Here is a 22,904-nt window from a genome sequence, read left to right as displayed (position 1 = left end):
TCTTTTGACTTCATTGGAGGGAAAAAAGAACAATCTAATGGAGACATATTAGAAATCATAGAATGCCTTGAATAATACTGCTTTTTTTTTAATTGTCAAGAAAATTGCTTCATTCACCTCATTTGCTCTTATTACCCAGAAGCCTGTGCTATACTGACAGTTGCCAAATGGAGGTTAAGAATGTATTTTTTTTTTAAAGCTTGTAAGATGTCAACAAAAAATCAATAAGGCACAGTTTATGCATTTACCACAATTCCAAACCAGCTCAACTGCTTTAAGTAACTTAGGGAGAAAGACGTTGCAATTTAGCAGATCTCAATAGAAAAGTGTTTGACACAGAATAAAATTGTCTCTATAAGCTCAAATCAGTGCCCCTTTCTCTATGAAATATGCAATTAAAAGCTCAGTTGATGTCTCTAATTATAAAATCCTCACCCCAGTCCCCCAACCTCCAAACTAACCTGACAAATTCAATGACTTTTTAACCTTTTAAAAAATTATTATTATTGGCAGTGGTAGAATGACAGAGAAACGGTTTCCTCTAGGGTTTCTGTTAAGTACCGTACAGTGTGCTCTGTGTTCAATTACTTAGGAGGGAAAATTACTGTGTCATTTATGAAGTGGGACCTCATGTTGAACAATTTCTCTCTATGCCATTTTCAAGGATTAAGTTAAATAACTCCCGAGCCAAACATTTCTTAGTTCTGTGGCCTGTTAACCTCTGTAATTTCTCTGCAACAGGAGGTCATCAGAGTAAGATGGCGGGATTTTCTTCTCACCCTTAAAAAACATAGAGACCCAACAACGAAAAAAATCAAAGTGAGTAGATAGATACAACAGCTCAAGGATTTCATGGGCATGGGGTCACAAAAACTCCATAGTGTTGGCTGATGATTACTCTCCCTGAGGACACTCCCTCGATGGGCTTCAGCAAAAGTTATGCCAAGTTTATCACTACCCTCTACAAAATCAGCTCTGGGAGAAGGCAGAGTCCAGCTGGATGTGATGGAGCAAAAGCTCTGATTCTATGAGGCAAATCTTTAGTACCTGTGCATATGTTACCCCTATATACTCTGACTATTGAGAAATATTAAGAAGGAATTGGGTTGGTGGGGAAGTTAAGGACCCAAATAATGATGTAGCATTTGGGAGGTAGGAGCTAGGGATAGCAAAACAGCAAGGACATGCAAATATTCAAATACATAATTGCAAAAATGAATTTGTAAAAGTGGTCGGCCCATAATTTACTTGGCAATTATTTATTGTCTCTACTTTTTGAGATGTCAGAGATCACTAATAGGAATGAAAGGAGGTGAATTTCACTTATTTCAGCAAGGTTGCCTTCTCACCCGCTAGAACAGATAAATGATTGACTGGGGAAAGGTTTCTCAAAGTAATTTCTTCCTACAGACAGGATCTGAAGAAAGCACGTAGCCCTGTTACAGAGAAGATTTTTGGAACACATCTATTACACTTGTCATTTCAATTGAAAGGATATCTTAACTCAGGTATTTTGCCTTTTCTCTGGGCTGTAAGAGATTTTTTTTAGAGAACTAGATGAATTCCTGCTCCTGACTAAAAAAATTAAAAATATATCCTTTAAAGGCATGGCTAGGGTACACAAAGGATGGAACCTTTCAGCTATTTATATGAAAAGAGTGAAATCATCATGATTAGTTTATACTGGAAGAACAACACATAAAAATGGTGGCTCCAGTGGAAGTATATTTCCATCCATGAAAGACTTTCTGTTTATATATTTTTACTTAGCTAAAGGTCTGGATTTGACAGACTGTTCTTACCATATATCTTTGTCAGTGGCCAGGTGCTGTAAGGTTAATGTTGAGTGTAAGAGAAATTTTTAAATTCTTCACTTAGAAATAGGGGCACATCTCCAGTGGTGTGAAGTTTTTTTTTTTGTTTTTTGCTTTTTGGAGGGGGGGAAGTAGGGCAATTGGGGTTAAGTGACTTGCCCAAGGTCACATGACTAGTTTTGGGTGTGTTTAGTGTCTGATGCTGGATTTGAACTCAGGTCCTCCTGACTTCAGGGCCAGTGCTCTACTCACTGCGCCACCTAGCTGCCCAGGTGTTAAGTTTAAGACTTGAATGAATATGTGTAAGATTCTAAGACATCTAAGAATGGATGTCCTGGACCAAATTCAGAGGCTAGACAAAAGTATGTAGAATGAACCTTAGATTTAATTTTGGTGATCTCTAAAGACTTAAAAATTCAGTTTATAATTTACATTATTATTCTATGTATATTTTCAAATATCTAGACATCTGGGCAAGGGGAAGACAGAATGAAAACAACCCCACTTCCTCTATGTTAAAAAAAAAGGAAAAAAAATCTTAAAAATCATAACTAAGTTAAATATCCCCAGGGAAAAGATGGGAAAGTGTTGGCTTGTCCCAGATTGGATGAAAATGGTGACAGTTAAATTTCGAATGCCTTTGGTACTGCAATTATGGATCACTCTAACATGGTTGGATTCTACCTAAATAAGAATCTCAAATGACTTCTGGGTTCTAGAGTTGTCCAAGTTCCTGGATAGCATCTGTATAACTAAAATGTTGTGGATGTCAGTTGCTAAAATGCACGAGATCTTATAGATTAGGCCACAATGGACAATTTTCTATAGAGTCAGTAATTTTCAGTAGAGCCTGGATATTGAATAAAGGGGAGAAATGCCAATTTGGTCATCCTAGGAAATCAACGATGAGCTAACGCTATTGTATACATGTGTTAGCTTTCCAAAATTTTGAGTCTCAAACCAGAATTTTGAGTATAATTTCAAGAGGAAGTGCTAACAATGAATGGGTATGTGACATTTAACGTATTTTCTTAATGAAGGTAGGCATGTATATATGTATGTGCATATATAACATATACATATCTGTAAATCTACACATAAATTTAGAGCTGGAAGGGACCTTTGAGGTCATCTCAAATCCGGCCTACTCATTTTACAGATGAGTAAACAGAGGCCCAGAGAGCTCAAGTAACTTGTTCAAACTCATACAGGTAGTACATAAGAGAAGAAGGATTTGCATTTCAGTCCTGTAACTACAAATTCAGTACTCTTTCAATATTAACACACTGCTCCTATCCCTTCATATCAGTCATCAAGAGACTCAGAGTTCCCTCTACTATACTGGGGGATCTGAGAAATTCTTCTGGAACTTGGTTTTTTATAATGTACGCTCACTCCAAACAGTCCCTGTACCACATTTCCTAATAAGATAAAACAGTAAAAGAAGGATTTGCAAAAACAGTGGAGGTAAATATATGTTTTAATGGCTTGGAAGTGCATTCATTAAAGAGCAAATTCGGTAAAAATCCTGATCAAATTAAATTATTATAATGAGTTTTTGATGGTAACCAATCTGCTTATTGTTCCATCCCAGTATTGACTGTACTCTTCACCATCAGATTTCTTAGTCAAAAATAAAGTGTTCTTAAAAAATTTAATATCTTCTGGACAGTGTACTTCATCCTTTGGCCTAAACTTTCTTTCTTTCTTTTCTTTTCTTTTCTTTTTTTTTTTTTAAGACTGCAAGCTCCCTGTGGCTAAGAATTATATTTAAGATGTATTTTTATTAGACAAATTCCTCATATAATACTCAGTGGATGATGACAAGAAGAATGGATATATGAAAAAAAGTAAAAAATAAAATAATACAAAAACTCCCTACATGAATCTAACAGGATTTAGATCAAGAAGGGCACTCAGGGATCTCACGACTTTTATGACCTTCGGTAAATTAATTCATCTCCCTGGCCCTCAGTTTCTTCATTTGTAAAATGAAAGTGTGGGGACTGGATGACCTCTGAGGTCCTCTTCCAACTCTAGACCTATTTTTGTCCTGATTTTATATATGAGGATGCAGATGCTCAGAGAAGTTTGTGCCCAAGGTCACAAAGGTAATATAAATAGCAGACCCTGAAGCTAGGTTCTCAAATCCCGTCCTCTCTCTATTACAGAACATTAGAAGCTAGAAAAGCTGGTATTCCTCACTTTGGTATGTTTATGGGTTGTGGATTTTTTTTTAACAGTCATGTCTGGAATACCAGGTTCTAATACTATGGAAACAGCACAGGAAAGATCTGGGCATGAAGAGCTGTGGTAGGACCTTCTTCACTGACTTGGAAGAAGGTTGTGTGTGGGGGGGAGGGAGGGGGTTGGTAGTGGGACAGAGATAGCTTTGGACTTGGGAAGATCTGAATTTAAGCCCTTTCTCTGTTATACTGTGGCCTACACTTTGTATGTGACCTCAGTGCCCCAGGCAACTAAGAGACTATAAGATACTGATGATTTGCCCATCTATGTTGGTAGATGGAATTTCCTCACTGGGTGTTCTTTATACCAATGAAATCACAAGTCTTGGATGCATACCCTCTACCCCTAATCCCCCTTCCACATATACTCAAATGGGGCTGTTGGGTCAAAGGAGTTTTTAGGCCAAAAATTTTAGACATTACTTTATCTTGGGGATCTCTTTGCTGATTCCAGGGGAGCTACTAAGCAATGATTGCTGTTGATAATTTCAGTTGAATACTAATATAGAAATGGGATGTAGGAATAAATGAGAGATCTAAGGGCACATATGGCTTCTTTTCTTGTCACTGTAATCAGGGGAAAAAATAACCAGATCGCTGAACCAATGTTTTTGCCATAGTCAAATGAATGGGCTTAAAATTTTTTCCATTAAATAATTAGCTCCCTAGTTCAGACATATGGACTATGTTTCAAGTAGACCCAGGTTTCATTTTATTTTACTTAATTTTTTTTAAGTGTTTTTTTTTTAAATAGCTGAGCCAGCAATGAGTTGGGAACAGAAATGCTGAAAGCCTTTTGTCTGCAATGCCACTAATGGGAGATGCTTTATTAAAATTTGATTGAAAACTGTAATTCTTTAATAAAAGCAAAATAGAGGCATCAAAAATTGTTCTTTTTAGCAAATATACCCATTCAAGAGCAGTCTCCTGTATTACAAAAAAACAAACAAACTCTGGGTTCCACAAATTAGGAAAAAAAAAGCATACCACTATCTGTCTTTACATTTCAGAACAAATGAGCTTTTTTAATCGGTTTATTTATTTATTGCTATTGGAAATTAGCATCAGTTCACCAGAAATGACTATTCTTTTAAAAAAGGGATAGGAAGGTGCTCTACATTTTTGGACAGTGTTTTATGGGTAAAATATGGATCACTGAACTCCTTCAACTGTATTTCAGAAATGGACTGCTTTTGTTGTCAAGTACTGGTTCATCAAATAAATGGCTGATAAAATTAACCAAATTATCTTATTAAGCACCATGTTCTCTTTACTAGGAGAGTCTAGGCTGCTTTAAAACCTCCTCTGAAAAGAGAATTACTAATAATAAAAGGTGCTCTAAATACAACATGTTCCTATGTTATGGCACACTGTTTCTTATCATTCTCACTTAACAGTAGGATGGGAAATGGGAGGCACAGAAATTTTCACAAATTGGCCAGGTCAATCATAGAATGTAGAGTATAACTCAAATAATCAAACTCCATATTTAAGGATTCACTATTAAACCATGTGTACAATAATACATTTTTAGTACTTTAATGATATGTATTTAGTACTTTTATTATGTACATATGTAGTATTTTCACATAATTTTATATTTTTAACTTACAGATCCTCACTGCATCTTATGAATAGGGAAAAGTAATTATATTTGCACTTTGCAGACAGGAAAACTGAGTCATAGAAAATTTTAGTGACATGTTCCAGTTCACATATAGAGTCAGTGGCCGAATTTGGGTCCCAAGTATCCCAACCACTTTATCTTCTATTAAGATTACCACTAAGGCTGTTTCATGTACTACAGAAAGTGGTAAATAACTACGGCATCCAAGTGTGGCAGAGAAAAGCAGTGGACAATGGTAGGCCTATTTAATAGGCAGCAAAGCCATTTCAAGATTCTCCCCTACATACTATGTCCTTTTTGAATTTTCAATCATAATGTCTTTCACCAACTTTCTACTTTGTTCAACATGGTCTCCATAATACCCTTGTTTAGTGGAACTTGATCAGTTGTGACTGGAAGAATGTATCATTGTGATGCCCTAAAGCTTATCTGAATGGTTGGCTCTAAGATGGCAGAGGGTGAATGTTACAGTATCCCATTACTTATCTTTGGTGAGGGATCTTTTGATTCAATCTGATTCTTGCACAGCTGCCTAGACACAATCTAGCTTTAGACTGGAAGCCCAAAGGCCAGGGATCACACTTAATTCTATGTTCCAAAGTGCTTGTAGACATCTGCTTTTCAGAGAATGTGAAGTGACAAAAAGAATCCCAATTGTAAGAGAATGCATAAACTGTGATTTCTGTGCCTCCTGTTCTCCCTTTACAAAAATATCACCTTCAGAAATGATATAAGCATATCAAAGCTCGGCTGTTCTACCACCTGTCATTTTCTTTTTTGGTGTCTCCTTCCATTTTGGAGCTATGTAGGTGGATGTAAGTGGGAAGATTCTATACTTTATATTTTGGATTGTGGTAGCTGACATTGCAATACTTTGCTGTCAGAAGAACTGACTACTCTGTCCCATATGGCTTGAAACACAATTAGAGCTGGTAAGATGAATTGAAAAGAGTCTCTGTTTGGTCACTGGTGGCTTACCCTTCTCTATCACTATGTGACATGGAGTGGTCCATCCCCAAAGGGATCAAGGATAAGAAGAAATCAGTAATTAGGAGAGTGCACTTGTAATTGTCCTACATATTGAATGCAGACCTCACACTAAGGGTGGAAAAGGTACTTTTCATCTCTGTAAAATCAGTATCTCCCTGAAGGTAATAATTTTCTAAGTTATATTATCATTACTTGCATACAGTTCTCATTCTCCTAGATTGTAAGCTCCTTGAGGATGGAGACTATTCCTTTTATTTTATCTTTGTATACTGAACTCCCTAGCACATATATAACAGGTACCTAATATTTGTTGAATCTGAGTACCACCAAGATTGAGTTGGAAAACAGAAAGCCTAGTGTTAAAAATGTTTTCTGCTGTCACTCCTAACCTTTTCTCAAGTTTATGAATAGGTTAGGAAAGGAGAGGAGGAGATAACTGGGGACAGAACAATATTTTACTCTGTTCTGAATAGTTTCTTGTAAAAGCAGTTTTAAGTTTGATTTCATAAATATTTTGGCACAAGGCCTTAGAGCCTTTCTGGGATTCTACAATCCCAGAAAACAGTCCTTGTCCAGAACTCTAATTTCTTTGTCTGTTAAAAGCCTCTCCATACTTGGGTCCCTGGGATGTTTGCCCCTAAAGAAAGATTCTGACAGCTCAAGGAAGGACAAGGAATCCAAGTCCATATAGGGCTTTCTGTGAATATCAAAGTTTTTCCTGGTCTATATCACTATCAAAGAGTGTAATTATCTTAATATTTCTTTCTGGCAGAGGCAGAAAAATCAGGAGACTAAAATGAAAACCACAAATAACCAATATCCCTTGCTTTCAAACCTTCGCTCCCCCAGGCCTAAGAAAACAAACTACAATCTGGGATCAAAAGGGGGATGTGTTTTCTTAGAGTACTATGACAGCTTTTCCATTGAACAAACAGAGTGATAACATGAGTTAATATGTTGGCACTGAGACCTTCTTGACTTTTGAAATAAAAGGTGATAATTTCAGCTACGGTGAAAAGTTCAGGTGGATAACTTCATCACATGGGACATATTACAGGGTAACCTCTAGCTGTACCCAGTGGCTGCATCTACCTTGACTGTGACACAGAGTTCCAATTAGCACTTAAGGAAAGAGACTTTATAGACAGCACACTCACCTCGACTCAGCCCATCAGGTCCCCGGAGGATTCGACATTCTTCTATCTGGCCAAATGGAGAAAACATCACCCTGATATCATTCTCATTACACTTCTTCGAAACCATTCCTATGAACAATTTTCTGTCTTCCACAGCTAGGAGATAAAAATAATGAATGATCAAAGGCCATTTCATCTTTTTCCCCCCCTGTAATCAATGCTTCATTACTACATCAGACCAAGTTCCAATCATGTGAGTCTGACTCTGAAACTGAGGATAGGCCCTAAGGCAAACACTTTATACTTACAAGCTCCCCATTCCCTCCCCCCTATCATGTACTCTTTAATGCCCCTTCTCTCTCACTTTGCTTTTTCTGGGTCATTCATCATTTTGTGTGTTATCTTTAGGTTTAATGGGACACACAAACATACTTAGTGCCCTCCCACTCCCCTCTTCCTTGTGCCTAAGAATAACAAAAGAAATACATTTAGCAAATTTTAAAAATACTAAATGGCAAATGCCTTTATTTCATAGAAGCATTAAAGTTTACAGTTTTTAATTAAGATTTCCCTCTCCTTCCCCCCCCCCCAAAAAAAAAGACAGGGAAGGAAAAAGTCAGGAGAGAAAACTGAATAGGAGTTGATGTAATGAAATGAGTGAATGAAAACTTCTGTCTAAAAGCATTTAAGAAAAAGAAATGTGGCTTTCAAATGGAAAGATCTTTAATGACTAGCACCTTGACAGAAAAATCCTAAAGTGCCAAGGCTTTAAGACAGGGCCTCATACCCTTCCAAGAGGAGTAACCGTTGCTGAGTTTGAGAGACCGGGATGGGAAGAAAACAAAGAAAAGCTTTTCAGGCTAATTAGCACATTCATTTTCGTTCTACAACATTGACCTACACAGCTCAAACTGGGCTCCTTCAACCTCTTTGGCCCATCATTTCTCATAGGAAAGAAAGATCAACTCGGCTTAGAAAACAAGCTACTGCTTACGGCAAACGAACTTTGGGATGAAAAGAACCATTTTCTACTGATGAAACTATTCTACAAAAAATGAAAAGTGTGCCAACAGCCTTCAAATACCAATCCTTTAAATGCGTGCTATTTCCCCCATTAGACTTGGAGCTTCATGAGAGTAGGGAGTATCTTTTGCTTTTCTTTGTATGCCCAGGGTTTAGTACAGTGCCTGGTACACAGTAGGAACTTAATAAATGCCTATTGTCTGCATGACTGAATCTGCTTTTTTTTTTGTATCTCCAGCATTTCTCACTGTGCCTTTCGCATCATAGGCACATAATAAATGCTTTCAGACTGAACAATTCCTCTACTTTGTATAGCATTATAAAGTACCATATGGGTGATGCTTTTCATAGAGGGAGGTTTAGATTAGAGGGCCTCTAAGGCCTTTTCATATGCTCCTACATCCTTCTCCCCCATCCCGAATATATTAGCATCCCTTTAAAATATGTAGTATATCTCAAGGTAAAAGATACCCATCAGGTTAAGAGGTCCCTTCTCATGCCCTTTCAACTTGAGATTACTGGCAGTTGAATCTTGTGTCACATTGGATTGTTTAAGGGAATAAAAAAAAAAGAGGGAATGTGCTACAGTGAACTTGGAATTTAGGAAGATCTGGGTTCAAGTTCTGCCTTTGATATATCATCAACTCTACGAGTCTGGGCCAGTCTCTTGGCACCCTCAGGAAATTCTCTAATACCCTAAATTGTGGAATAATTGTTGATAATATTGGCAGAGGCAGTTTTCTACTCCAAATCACAAGTTCAGATCTCTCCTCCCATGACAGTAATCATGGCTTCTTTTTAAAAATTTTATTTTTTTAACTTAAGGACCAAAAAAGAACATTTCCATATACATAGCAGAACACAAAAAGTAGATTATATAATGAAACAATTTCCATTTTGTACCATTTGCTTTAAAAAAAGAGCATATAACAAATTCAATCCATCACTTTGAAAACTGTTCTGCTTGTCTGTTTCCTTTTGAACTACCTTCTGTTTTCTTCTATGCATTAAAAAAAGTTTCAATATTTTCTCTGTCATCCCTATTTCTAACTGTCCCTCCACTCCTATTTCATTAAAAAGACAAAAAAAGAAAAATCCCATTGATCCCATTGTAGTTCTTAGTTTTTTGGAAGAGGTCCAATGGCATCTTGAGGGGATACCTTGATTTGCATGTGAAATGCAGAGTAGCTCTAAGTCATCAGCTTCACTTTCCTCTCATCCACAGTAAACATAGTCAAACAAAATGAATCCACATCATGTCCAAGTTCAAAAATCCTTTTTTCCCCTTGCACTTTAAGTCCATCCCCTCTCTGTCATCAGATAGATAACATGCTTCATCACTGGTCCTCTATAGACATAGTTGGTTACTGAACTGGTAGAATTCTTAAGTTTTTCAACTTTTTTTTTTTTACAATGCTGTCCTCATATAAACATTTACTAGCTTTATGCCAATTAACGGTTTGTTTCAGTTTTCTCATCTGTAAAATATGCTGGAGAAGGAAATGGCAAACCACTCCAACATCTTTGCCAAGAAAATCTCAAAAGGGGTCATGAAGGGTTAGACATGACTGAACAACAACAGCCTCCTATAAACTGTTCTGGATCTCCTCACCTCACTAGCATCAGATCATACTAGCCATGAGTCTCTGAAATAATCTCTTCCATAATTTCTTTTGGTGAAATACTATTGCATTACATTCATATAGCTCAGTTATTCTTTTTTTTTTTTGCCTTTTTTTTTGGAGGGCAATTGGGGTTAAGTAACTTGCCCAAGGTTACACGGCTAGTTTTTTTTTGTGTGTTAAGTGTCTGAGGCCAGAACCGAACTTGGGTCCTCCTGACTCCAGGGCCAGCGCTTTACTCACTGCGCCACCTAGCCACCCCCATAGCTCAGTTATTCTTTAACTAATGGGTACACTCTTAGCTCCTATTTGTTTGTTTCCCCCCAACCCTCCCATCCCTTTAAGCCCCCTTAAAGATCAAGATATTTGTTTTGCTTGGGACTCTTCTCTTCCCATAATTATTCTTTCTTAACTTCCCCCTTCCTACCCACCCCATCCAAGCTAATTACCTGTTGAGTTCTATGTATTTCTACAATGAACTCTGTGTATGTGTATATGGTATGTATGTGTGTGTTTTTAACCCTTTGATTCATACAACAGTAAAGCTAATCTGATGCCCACTCCCTTATCGTAATATTTATGAATATTCTTCTCATGCATTTCAATTATGAGAACTAGGAAGTTTCATCCCCTTCTTCCTCTTTTCTACAGCAATGTCTTCATTTCCCCCTCCCTTCTCTTTCTCCTATGACAGCTCTAGAATCCCCATTTTTCTAGTTTAGAATGTCTTATTTGAAGATAGAAGGGACACTTGTTTTTTTCTCCCCCACTAGAATTTTAGTATTATAGCATCACTCAACTCCTTGCCATTGCTCAAACACATTTATCTTTCTAGGTTCCTCTGAACTCTTGAGTTTGTATTCCAGAGTTGCTATTCAGTTCTGGTTTCCTTACCAGAAATACATGGAAGTCCTCTATTCCATTAAAGATCCATTTTCTCCCTGCTTTGAGAATTTTTTCCTGTGTTTCTGGGTAAGCCATTCTTGGTGGTAGGCCTGTATCTTTTGCCGTTTGGAATATTATATTTTTAGATCTCATCTACTTTAGAGCAGAAGCTGCCAGATCTTTAGATCTCATGTAATCCTGAAAGTGGTTCCTTGCTATCTGAACTCTTTCTGGATGTTGGCAATATTTTTTCTCTTATGTGGAGTCTGGATTTTGGCTACATTTACTGGGGAGGGGGTGTATATAAGACTTTGTTTTGAGGTTTCTTTCAGGAGATAATTGGTAGATTCGGTCTAGCTTCATTTTAACCTCTAGTTTTAGTGGAACTAAGAAATTGTCACTTATGATGTCTTAAAATATAGTGTCTGAGCTTTATTCTTAAAAAAAAAATCATGGTTTTCAGGGAGTCCAGAGATTCTTAAATTATCTCTCTTTGGCTTGTTTTCTAGGTCAGTCATTTTTTATATCTGATATCTTACACTTTCTTATATTTTATCATTCCTTTGAATTCTAATATTTCTTGCTCTCTTAAAGAGTCATTGACTTGTTTGGTCTATTCTGATATTCTGTTACTTTGGTAATGTTTACAAGCTTTCTCTTCTAATCTGTTTGTTCTTATTTCAGTTCTTCTGCCAGAGTTATTATCTCATTAAAAAAGAAAAAAAAAAACCCAAGCTTTTGTTTCCTTTATTCTAGGCATTCATGTAATCCTTGTGGAAAAATCCATTTTTCCCCCTTGAGTCACTGCTTACAATTATTATGAAGTTATCTTTTTCTACGCTGGATTATTGGGCATCTCCAGATCTATAATGTTTTATACTTGTCGCTGCATTCTTTTATTTATTCACTTCTCCAGCTTTAAATTTTGAATTTGTTCTTTGGGTCAGAGCCAGACTCTACTCTACTCCTGCACTTATGGGTGGAGTCAGTAGCCCCGCTTAGTGTCACCTTGGGATCACTTTAGTTTCCTGTACTGACCTCCAAATCCTTTGTTTACCTCCTTTGGAACATTGAGGTTTATTGGACTAGATCATTAGGACCCTCAATGACATTAAAGGACAGAATGCTAGGGGCCTTTGATATCAGTTTCATGTCCTTATATATCTTTCACTGTCTGAGACTAGATTTGAACTTGGGTCTTCCTGATTCCAAGATTATATAACCCCAAGGGAAATACTGTTTCACTGAGATACATTTCCCAGAAACTCAAAGGACAGATAATAAACACTAATATAAGGAAGAGTTCTAATAAATCAGGTCATTTAGACATCTGTATTTAAACTTCACTGATATTCAACTTTCTTGTATAAAGTCATAACTGATTATATACATGTTTTTATATACTTGCTTGGTATTTTTATTTGCATTTGTCCTACTGGGTCTGCTGAACAGAGACCACCTTCATTATTTTTATTTGAGAAGCAGCCTGGCTTATTGCAGAGATCACTAGAGCCAAAAGACCGGCGTTTTGAGAGGGTCTCAATTTCAACTCTGCTAGTTCCTGGATGTGAGATCTGGGACAGATCACTTGCTTTCTTTGAGTGTCTTTCTGGACAGCAACCTCTCTGGTTGATGGAAGATTTCACATTATGATCTGCTTCTAGTAAAAACTGATTGTTGATTATTCACTACAAACTGTGGTGGTGGCAGTTAGGAGATTGGCAGATTACAAACAGTCAGCATAAATTACGGAAGTAGTTTGGGACACTCCACCCCTAACAAACAGTCTTCAGCAAGTCTTCTGACCGGCAAAGTAATAATAGTCATATGTGACCTGGGATTAATGAATTCTCCAAGCAAATGGGCAATACAATTTGATCCTTTTCAACTAAATGGTTATAGATTATTTGTGGGGATGAGAGAAAAGAAGGAAACAGTTAAAATAAGAGAAATGGGGAAGGAAAAACCTTCCAGGTATAGCCATACTTGCTGTTTCTTCTCCTGTCCTGAAACTCCAAGAAAGCAAGAACCTGCCTCTGGAATAATTTAGAGACAATGCCTCACCCCTTGCTCAAATCCAGAAGAATTTGTTTCTAATTTCTTTACAACAGTGAATGATACATTCCCAACTGATTTTTGTAAACCTATAATTATGTCACTTAGCTAAAACAATTTGTAGATTTCTTGCTTGAGGGTGATTTTATACTAAATTAAACATGTAGCTCCTGAGTATAGCTGAAGAAAGTAAAGACTTTTCCCCTCTTCCCAAGTTGAATAACCAGAAAATGGAAATTGTTTTAAGAATAAAGCAAGGTGTTCTAGTTTTTGATTTCTGTTTGCTTGTTGCTAGCTACCAAAAATCTAAGCTTCAGAAATTTTGCTAATTCAATTCTCCTCTGTAAAATGTGGATGAATAAATTATGTAACTTCACAAGGCTGTTTTTTAGGACCGCAGATTTAGATCTGGAAGGAACTATAGAAATCACCGAGCCCAGATTCCCCTCCTTCTAGAGGAGAAGAAACTGTGGTTCAAAGAGAATTGACTTGTCCACATCATAAAAGTAGTATGTAGCAGAGCCAGAATTTAAACCCACCTAGCTGGGACTTCAGGTCTGGTGCTCTATCCTCAGGAAGATGTGAGTTCACATCCAGTGTCAGACACTTACAAGCTGTGAGACTCTGGAAAAGTCACTTACCCTCTGTCTACTTCGGTTTCCTCAATTGTAAAGTGGGAATAGAAATGGCACCTGCCTCCCAAGGCTGTTGTGAGGACCAACCATGCTTAGCAGCGTCTGCCAAATACTAAGAGCTATATAAATGTTAGCTATCTTACTTGGGAACCAGGACTCTTTCTACTATAACCATGAGATAATATGAAGACTTTATAAATGGTGAAAGACACACACACATGTATTATATATGATGCATATGTATATATAATCATCAGTCCCAGCAGGCACCAACCTGGTAAACTGATGTTGTTACTTCTCTTTTCCCACCCTAACACACATAAATCAATGAAGAGAGGAAGAGTGAGGTGTGCAGAGGGGAGAGGGTCAATAAGAGTCAATAAACAATTTTTTTTGGAGGGCAATTGGGGTTATGACTTGCCCAAGGTCACACGGCTGGTTTTTTGTGTTAAGTATCTGAGGACGGATCTGAACGCAGGTCCTCCTGACTCCAGGGCCAGTGCTCTATTCACTGTGCCACCTAGCCACCCCTCAATAAACATTTATTAAGTACCTACTCTATGCCAGGCCCTGTGCTAAGCCAGAGAAGTAAGAGGATGTCTCTTAAATTCTAGAATTAATTTAGATGGGAGAAAATCAAGACCTTCCCCCACTATGCCAAATAAAACTGAAAACTGTGCATAGTCTATTTAAAACAGCTTTTACTTAATATGCTATCTGAAAGAAGTTCTTTGGAATAATTTCCTTTCTGTTCCTTGCACTATTATTTTCCTTAATGTACATAACATTCTGGAAACAGGGGTCTGTCACCCGCTGTAGCCTCTATCTAGTTCTTTTTTTTTTTTTAATCTTTTTGGAGTGGGGAAGGCAAAGCAGTTGGGTTTAAGTGACTTGCCCAAGGTCACACAGCTAGTAAGTGTTAAGTGTCTGAGGTCAAATTTGAACTCAGCTCCTCCTGACTCCAGGGCTGGTGCTCTATTCACTGTGCCACCTAGCTGCCCCCTCTCTCTCGTTCTTGAGGTACAACAAGGACATATTTGGGTTGGCAACAAAATAGGGAAAATTAGACCTACATTCTCCTCTAATCCCCTTCTTCAGGAAGCCTTTCCCCATCCCCTCCCCTCCCCTCTCTACCACTACTGCTACCTCTCTGATATAATCTTCTATCTACTTTGTATACATGTGTTTAATTATTCACATGTTCATTTCTCCCATTGAACTGTCAGCTCCCTGAGGATGGGGGCTTTTTTTGGCCTTTATATTCCCAGACCTTAGTACATAGCACTTAATAAATGTCTGTGTTGTTGTATTCTATAAATTTTACTTAAGAAAAGAATTCCTTATTTGCCACAAACATTTCTTTCTGAGGTATAACATACATTTTTCTTGGGAATTTCTGTAGATATTTTTTGACAAATACAGTTAATAACACTGCAACTATACTTTTTGGATGAGTTCCCTTCCTTCAAGGATTAAAAATGAATGACCAAAAAAGCACTTTCAAATACAGTAAAAATATTAGTCAACTAATATAAATCTGGCAGTGTTTGCCAATGACATTTGTAAATATATCATCCCTTCCATGAAACAAATAGAGAAAGGGTTAATTGTTTAAGTATAAAAGGTTATTTTTTTTTTGTCAGGGAAAAAAAAATCTTTTTTTATCTCTAATTGTAAGTCTGCTAACACCCTGGTGTACAATCTGTCAAAGTCACACCTGGATTCAGGGCTGACTGAATTAATTAACAACTTTTCTATGTGTTAGTGCTAACATATGGCATTTAATTACTGCCTCCAAATCTGTGAGTCTCTCTACTTTGAATTTCAAAATTATTTCTTCATCTTTCAGTGAATCAGAAAGTCACGGGTTGGAAATGTCCTGTGATTCTTCCCTTTTCAAAATGGAGCCTTTGTAGGTCTCCTTACTGAGTTGATAATATTTAGTTATCTTTGCTACAGCTGGCTGTGAACTTCAAGCAGGGACAGTAGGGATTTTGGAGGCCTCAAGACAAGAGATAGTGGGCTTAAATGGCATTTCTGGAATCTATGCCTTAAGAGCCTCAGACAAGTGGTGAGGTTGGTGGGTTAAAGCAGGATGGATTTGTGCTCTGTCTACAGAGTTAAGAGAATACACACAAACACACACACACACACACCAGGGTGTACCCATATTCATATCTATATAGTGTCCCTCTCTCTCTCTCCTCTCCCTCTCCCATCCCTCATTTCAGCAGGGGGCTTCGCATTCCAGTTAGCAACATTGAGAGTCAGCTAATATAACAAAGAGAAGGAATCCATAAGGAAAAAACTGATTTTGCTTTCACAAGGTATGCCCTTATTTTTTTCCACTTATACCCAGACTCGAAGTCTAATTCCATCAACATTTCCAAAGCGACAAAACTTTTTTTGTCTTTCATAATTGATGTTAGTAGAAGGAAAAATCAGAAAAAAAGAGATCCTCACATGGCACAATATTTTTATTCCCCATCTAAAGCCCTAATTCACTGACGCTATGTGTAGCATCTTCATTTAGCTTTTTTTGGATTAATTGCACAAAAGGAGAAAAGAAAGCTCCACAGGTCTTAAACTCTGTCCAAACAAACACTGTCAAACCTGAATATTGATATGATGTTTATCTGACTCTGAAAGGAGCAAAAGAATTAGGAAGAATAGCATTTACTATATGTTAACTAGTACTTTACCCCTTGTCACGACAATGGGAATTTGTTTGACACATGGAATCATAGAAGCAAGTGGGGAAAAGATGAAATAAAGAAATCTGTAACTTTTCATAAATCTTATAGTGGCCCAAGCTTAATTCAAAGGCAATTTGAGGCCCTACACAAAGCTGTGAACATTTTTGAAATATATTTAATGGAATGTGAGCTGTAGGGTGCAAAACTTGGGCAAGTCAACATTGTTAGGATAAACAGAGGTTCATTTTATGTTGGATTGTATAGATAGATGAAGGCTCAAGGAGTAATTATTTTTCTTTATTTCATTTGTCCATCACTAATTAATCTGTGATTAGGAGCGCTCTTGTTCTGTGCAAATACTGAGTTTCAGGAATCTAAGCATGTTGATAATGAAGACAGCCAATGTCTTACTGTGATGAGTCTTTTGTGCCATCCATAAATGTCAGCAAACTCAATAACACTGCAATTAGAGCTTGTTATATTTCTTTCACAACTATAGGAGCTATTTAGAGCATCTGATCCAAAGAAATCCTTGGGCTCTTTGAGCTTTCTAAAACTATGCTTACCTGTCAAAAGCACCTTGTAAAGGCTGGAGGTGGGGGATGAGGGAGGGGTCGGCTTTTTATCACAAGCTTTAGGAAATTATATATTTCACCATTTCCTTACTAACTTTAAAGAAAGAAGAAAAACCCGCCCATGTCAATGCAACATAGGATGCTTCTGATCCTTCTACTTTTGAAAGGCTACTAAAATGAAGAGCTGTCATCTTTTAAAAGCAACCTTCAGCTTAGTCACATTCTTCAACTCTCTAGAATGTCAACCTGAAAATCAGAATTGGGTCTATACGTCCAAAGGCAGAACTGGTTCAACCAAACGTTTTGATGCCTATGAGTATTATACATGCAAATCTCTATCATGACTTGAGTAGGAAAAATCTAGAAGGACCAGCTTCTGGAGAATGCCCATTCATTCATTCATCCATTCATTCATATGCTTATTTTGCACAAGTTACTGTGCATACCTGACAAAAACGCCTTGAAATAAGAGAAATATAGCATGATGATTAGAATAGTAAAAACAGTTTATAACTTCATCTACCATAAGCAAAGTGAAATGAAAAATTCAGAAATAGGAGCAAAAATCCCATATTGACTTCAATTATTTGAATATGGTCTAATTATTCCTGATAATTACTTTAATTCTATAGGTTACCATTCTATAGGTTCTCTCCTGAGAAGGTAAGGAGGTCATAGGATCATATACTTTTTAAATCTCTGACTTTAGTGGCTATCTAGCACAAACTTCAATTTTACACCTAAGGAAACTCAGGTCCAGAGAAGTTAAGCGATTTGCCCAAGAACAAAGAGGTAGCAAGTGGGAGAACCAGGGTTTAAACCAAGGTTTTTGAGCCCAAAGAATCTAAAGATTACAAGATGTACTATACTAAGCTAAGGTGAATTCTTCCCTTAACCCAACGTTGTTTCTTTTAATGAGAGAAATGTATACTCTACTGAGAAACAAAAAAAAAATGTTCTTGAGTTATACAGTTTGAATATTAAAGAGATTTCTAGACAATTAGCCCAATGTCCAGCTTCTGTATTAATGATGAGGCTGGAGGCATGTCTAGGCAATAGGTCTTTTCTGGGTAGAGGCTTTTCAGGGCAGGTAGAAGGGAGTCAGATTGCATGGGAAAGCAACAGGATAACCTGCAAGATCTCTAACAAAAAGCCAGACCATAGTCTATTCCAGAAAAATTTGGCAAGTTCTTATTTTCTTCAAAACTTTAGTCTGTGGAGAAACCAGAAAATGGGATGCACTACAATTAGCAAAAAAAAAAAATACCTTGTGGAGAGATTTAGAGCCCAATCATAATTTACATTTGCAGATATGTAGATCTCTAAGTGCATGGCTTCTGCCCTGATTACTAATTAATGAGGTGCAAAAATGCCTGTTGGAAGGAAACAGTGCTGATTATTATGGCAGCCTTGTGGGACTTGAGAAGCTCTGTGGTCTAAGAAGGTAGAAGATTCCTTTAACATATATTTCAGCACATTAAAAAAAATAAAAATGAGGACAAAGCTTTGCTAAAATAGGAGTAAAAACACCAAACAGGGAAACATGGCCATCAGCTCTCCCAGCTCCAAAAGGGACAGATTCCATTGATTTCATGGACCTTGTCAATTGCATATTTTATGTTTTGTATAAGTTTATTTAATCAGTAATCTGAATCCTGAATGAACCCTGATGCAAATATCTTTTGCTCATTGTTGTATGATTTAGGCCACCTGAATTAAAAAAACACTCTAACCAAGGAATAAGTGAAAAGGGGAAAAAATTCAGTTTAACTCTTAATGGGCAGTCCCCCGCCTTCATGCTTACTTCTTTTGGCAGAGTAACAAGTGTTTTTGCTTCTTTCTCTCCACCTACGCTAAAGGGAAAGATCAGCAAAAGCTAAATGCCAATGGGGCATGACCCAGGGCAAGCCCCAAATGGAGAGAGAAAGAAAACTATTTCTTGTAACATCTTCCACACATCTTTACATGAGAGATAAATGGGACAACAGATCATGTCATCATTTCTTCAGACCTGACAGCCACAGAACTATTTTCTGAAATAGTTCTCATCTTTTTACACAGAAAAGGATATTTGGAACTGGCTTCATCCTACTTGCCCTCACTTTTTAAAAAATAATAAAAATAAAGACCTGGTTATTATTATTTAATAAGATAAGCAATCACCACTTACCATTTGACTTTTCACTATCTGCAGGTTTCATCTGAATGGGATGATGCATCTAAAAATACAAATGAAAGAAAGTAAAGGTAGGTTGGACAACTGAAAAAAAAATGTCATCTGACACCACGAAGTTTGAATAGCATTGAGGTTATGAGGGTGCATGATCAATATTTAATGTCCTAGAAGCTACAAAGTTAAAATAATGCCTCAATAACCATATAAACATGCAAGTCAAACATTAGCATAGTATTTTATAGCCATGAATTGAATTTTCTTAATTCACTGGGCCCCAAAGACTAGTATGAATCTGAATGTAATTTGTTTTGCCTCTAACCATCCTAATTGTCCACTGAATGCATTTTTCTTGTCTCTATGATCATGGCTATTTGGGTGACCAATTTGAGGGATCGGTACTTGACAAATTCATGTGCTATCATTTAAACTCTCCCCCCTCTTTTTTAAAGAGGCCAAATACAAAACAGCATGCAAACAACTAGGGCCAAGAAATGAACCTACAGTCACCTTAAATCTGTATTTAGGGACAGGAGGGAAATATGTGAATTTTCCACGGTGGAAGGGTGGAATTTTCTGTCTTTTCCCACATAGCACTTTGGGCTCAATTCGTTAGCAAGCTGAATCACACCATTGTGCATTCACTCCAAATACAGAATGCTACCTCTATCCCAATTAAAATAAATTCCTCAGACTACTTGCAGAAGCCCTTCTGTTTCATTTTTCACTGTACCCTAAGGAACATACAAGCTACAGGGTAGATGGAGTCACTGGCTGTGCTAACTGCTTTGATTGTAATGGGTCCCGTTCTCTTTGAACCTTTAATTTCCCCAGTGGACTCCCATCACTTGCATGCCACATCTCTGGGTTTTATCTAATTTAAATGAAAGGGGAATGGTATTTGGCTCAGGCATTTAAATGATGTGAAATTATTATCAGTCTGCCCAGGCCATGTGTGCCTAATGCCTATCGGAGGTCTTGAAAGCACACGGGGGAGAGGGAAGAGTGGATGCTCTCATAGGGTCTCCCGGATTCCAAGAGGTGGTGTGCTCTTAGGTTCTGAACAAAGATATTGTGATGGAAGGTTTAAATAATATTCCCTCTTCATTCATTTGTTCAGCAAACATGTGAGTGCGCATTAAATGTATACCACTGCCCCAGGCAGCATGGGGGAATACAAAGATGTATATGTGTGCATTTTATATATTTACATATATATGTAGTATGTATGCATATACACATAAATATCATTGTTGTTCAGGCTTTTTTTCAGTCATGTCTGACTGTGACTCCATTTGGAGTTTTCCTGGCAGAGATACTGGAGTGGTTTGTCATTTCTTTCTCCAGCTCATTTTACAGATGAGGAAGCTGAGTCCAACAGTGTCAAGTGACTTGCCCAGGGTCACACAGCTAGTCTGAGGCCACATTTGAACTCAGGAAGATGAGGCAGCCTGACTCCAGGCCCAGTACTCCATCCACTGCTTCACTGATGCCCTCACATATATGTTCATATGTATAGATACATACATTATGCATTATATACATTAGATATTATATATGCCCTATATATAAGATAACACATAATATAAGATATATAATACAAAGATACACTTTCTGTTCTCAAGTTACCTGCAAACTGCTTCAGGAAATGAGACACAAAGATGAAAGTTAACTAGTTATACAATGTAAAAAGCTACACAGCAGTGCCTAGTTAAGTATCAAATGAGTGAACCATCAATAATTTATGCATTGTAACATTTCTAATCTTGTACAGAGCACAAAATGCAAGCAAGATTTTAAATACTGGACTGTCAGAGTTTCAAATAATCTTTATTTATACAAAATCTCATATTCACATCCTCCACATTGTATTTTTAATTTTTGGATATTTATTAAGGGAGGACAGGAGTTCTGGGGAAGCAGAGATAATTGTGCCTCTCCCAGGTGCAACCAAAACAATGCAAAAAACGAAAACCCCCAAAAGAGCTCCTGCCCTCAGGAAGCTTACATTCTATTGGTGAGATTTTGTTGTTTAGGCTTTTTTTTTAGGACCTATCATTTCACTGTCTTAGGGAACTACTTGTGAGGAATCTCCCTTAACTATCCCACAGTTTACTCTTAGAGAGTGTGCATAAAAAGCAGGGTTTGGATCTAAGTTTTCCTAACTCTGAGGCCAACTCTGGAATACAACATATTAAAGAAAATAAATTCTGAAAGGCAGAGGGAGGGAGGGAGTGTTCCTAGAGGGTGGCTTGGGCACATGTATGCAGATGGAACACTTAGACCTAAGTCCCGAGAAAAGCAAATAGTTCACTTTGGCTGTAATACAAGCTGTATGAGGGGGAGTAATGTCAGAAGCTGGAACCAGCCCTGGAGAGCAGCCAGTGACCAGGCAGAACAGTGACATTGTCAGCTCTATGCCTTAGGAATATTCTTTTTAGCAATTGTCTTTTGAATAGATTGGAGAAAGGAAAAAGTGCATGTAACTAACATGTAACAAGAAACTAATTAAAGGCCATCGCAATATCTTAGGTCAGAGGTATAGCCCTCAACATTCCTCAGTACTACTGGAACCAGATTAAAATGAAACTGGGAAATACTGAACCAAGTAAATAAAAATATGATAAAATACAGATTATATAATATTTTAAAATTAAGCCAATATGTGACACACAGAGATCATTATGTATAATTTAGTGGCTGCCAGTTTCTATTTGAGTTCAACACTACTGATTTATGGCAGGGGTGGGGAACCCACCTTGAGACCACATGTGACCTGTCTAGGTCCTCAAGTGTGGCCCTTTGATGGAATCCAAACATAGAAGTCTGTCAATGGGATGATGCACTTTGAGGACCTAGAGGGCCACAGGTTCCTCACCCCCGATCTAGGGTATAGGACAATGAGGGCTTGATTTAGGGGGTAAAGAGTTTAAGGATGAACTGGATTCTACTTGTTTTGTGGGGCCCAGAAGAGGTTTAGACTTAGAGATTTTTTTGGTTTTGGTCAAGAAAAACTCCATAAGAGTAAGAACCATCCATAAGTGCATAGGTGGGCAACTATATACTGCCAGGCCTGAAGTGAGGAGGATCAGAGTTCAAATCTGACCTCAAACAACAGCTGTGTGATCCTGGGCAAGTCACTTAACCCTAATTGCCTCAGTTTCCTCATCTGTAAAGTGATCTAGAGAAACAAATAGCAAATCATTCCAGTATCTCTGACAAGAAAACCCCAAATGGGATCGCAAAGAATCAGTCATGATCTGAACACAACAACAATCCATAAGTGGAATGTGATAATGCAAATGTAGCTATTGCCACACATTCTGAAACATTATACACACAGACTAGCTTGGACTTCACAGGATGTGTGACAACCCCACTGCAGACATATTATGCAGATGACTTAGAGAACATCTGGGAAACACTG

General features: G+C 37.5%; 1 protein-coding gene across 40 annotated transcripts in view; it reads right to left on the bottom strand.

Annotated features, from left to right (window-relative positions):
• The window catches only part of LOC138175830 (CUGBP Elav-like family member 2), a 696,702-nt gene that overhangs the window by 78,025 nt on the left and 595,773 nt on the right, over positions 1-22,904 (bottom strand). For all 40 annotated transcript variants that reach the window (XM_069106367.1, XM_069106368.1, XM_069106336.1 and 37 more), the window contains 2 exons: positions 19,475-19,523; positions 7,835-7,969 (listed from right to left, as the gene is read on the bottom strand). In XM_069106367.1, the coding sequence (XP_068962468.1) occupies positions 7,835-7,969; positions 19,475-19,523 (184 nt within the window). The remainder of the gene's footprint in view (positions 1-7,834; positions 7,970-19,474; positions 19,524-22,904) is intronic.

Source organism: Petaurus breviceps, unplaced genomic scaffold (assembly GCF_028583685.1).
Source record: "Petaurus breviceps papuanus isolate PSGF00001 unplaced genomic scaffold, PetGlider_PUasm1.0 79, whole genome shotgun sequence".
Lineage (NCBI taxonomy): Eukaryota > Metazoa > Chordata > Mammalia > Diprotodontia > Petauridae > Petaurus > Petaurus breviceps.
Note: the sequence above shows the minus strand (reverse complement) of the source record. Positions and strands in the feature narration are given on the sequence as shown.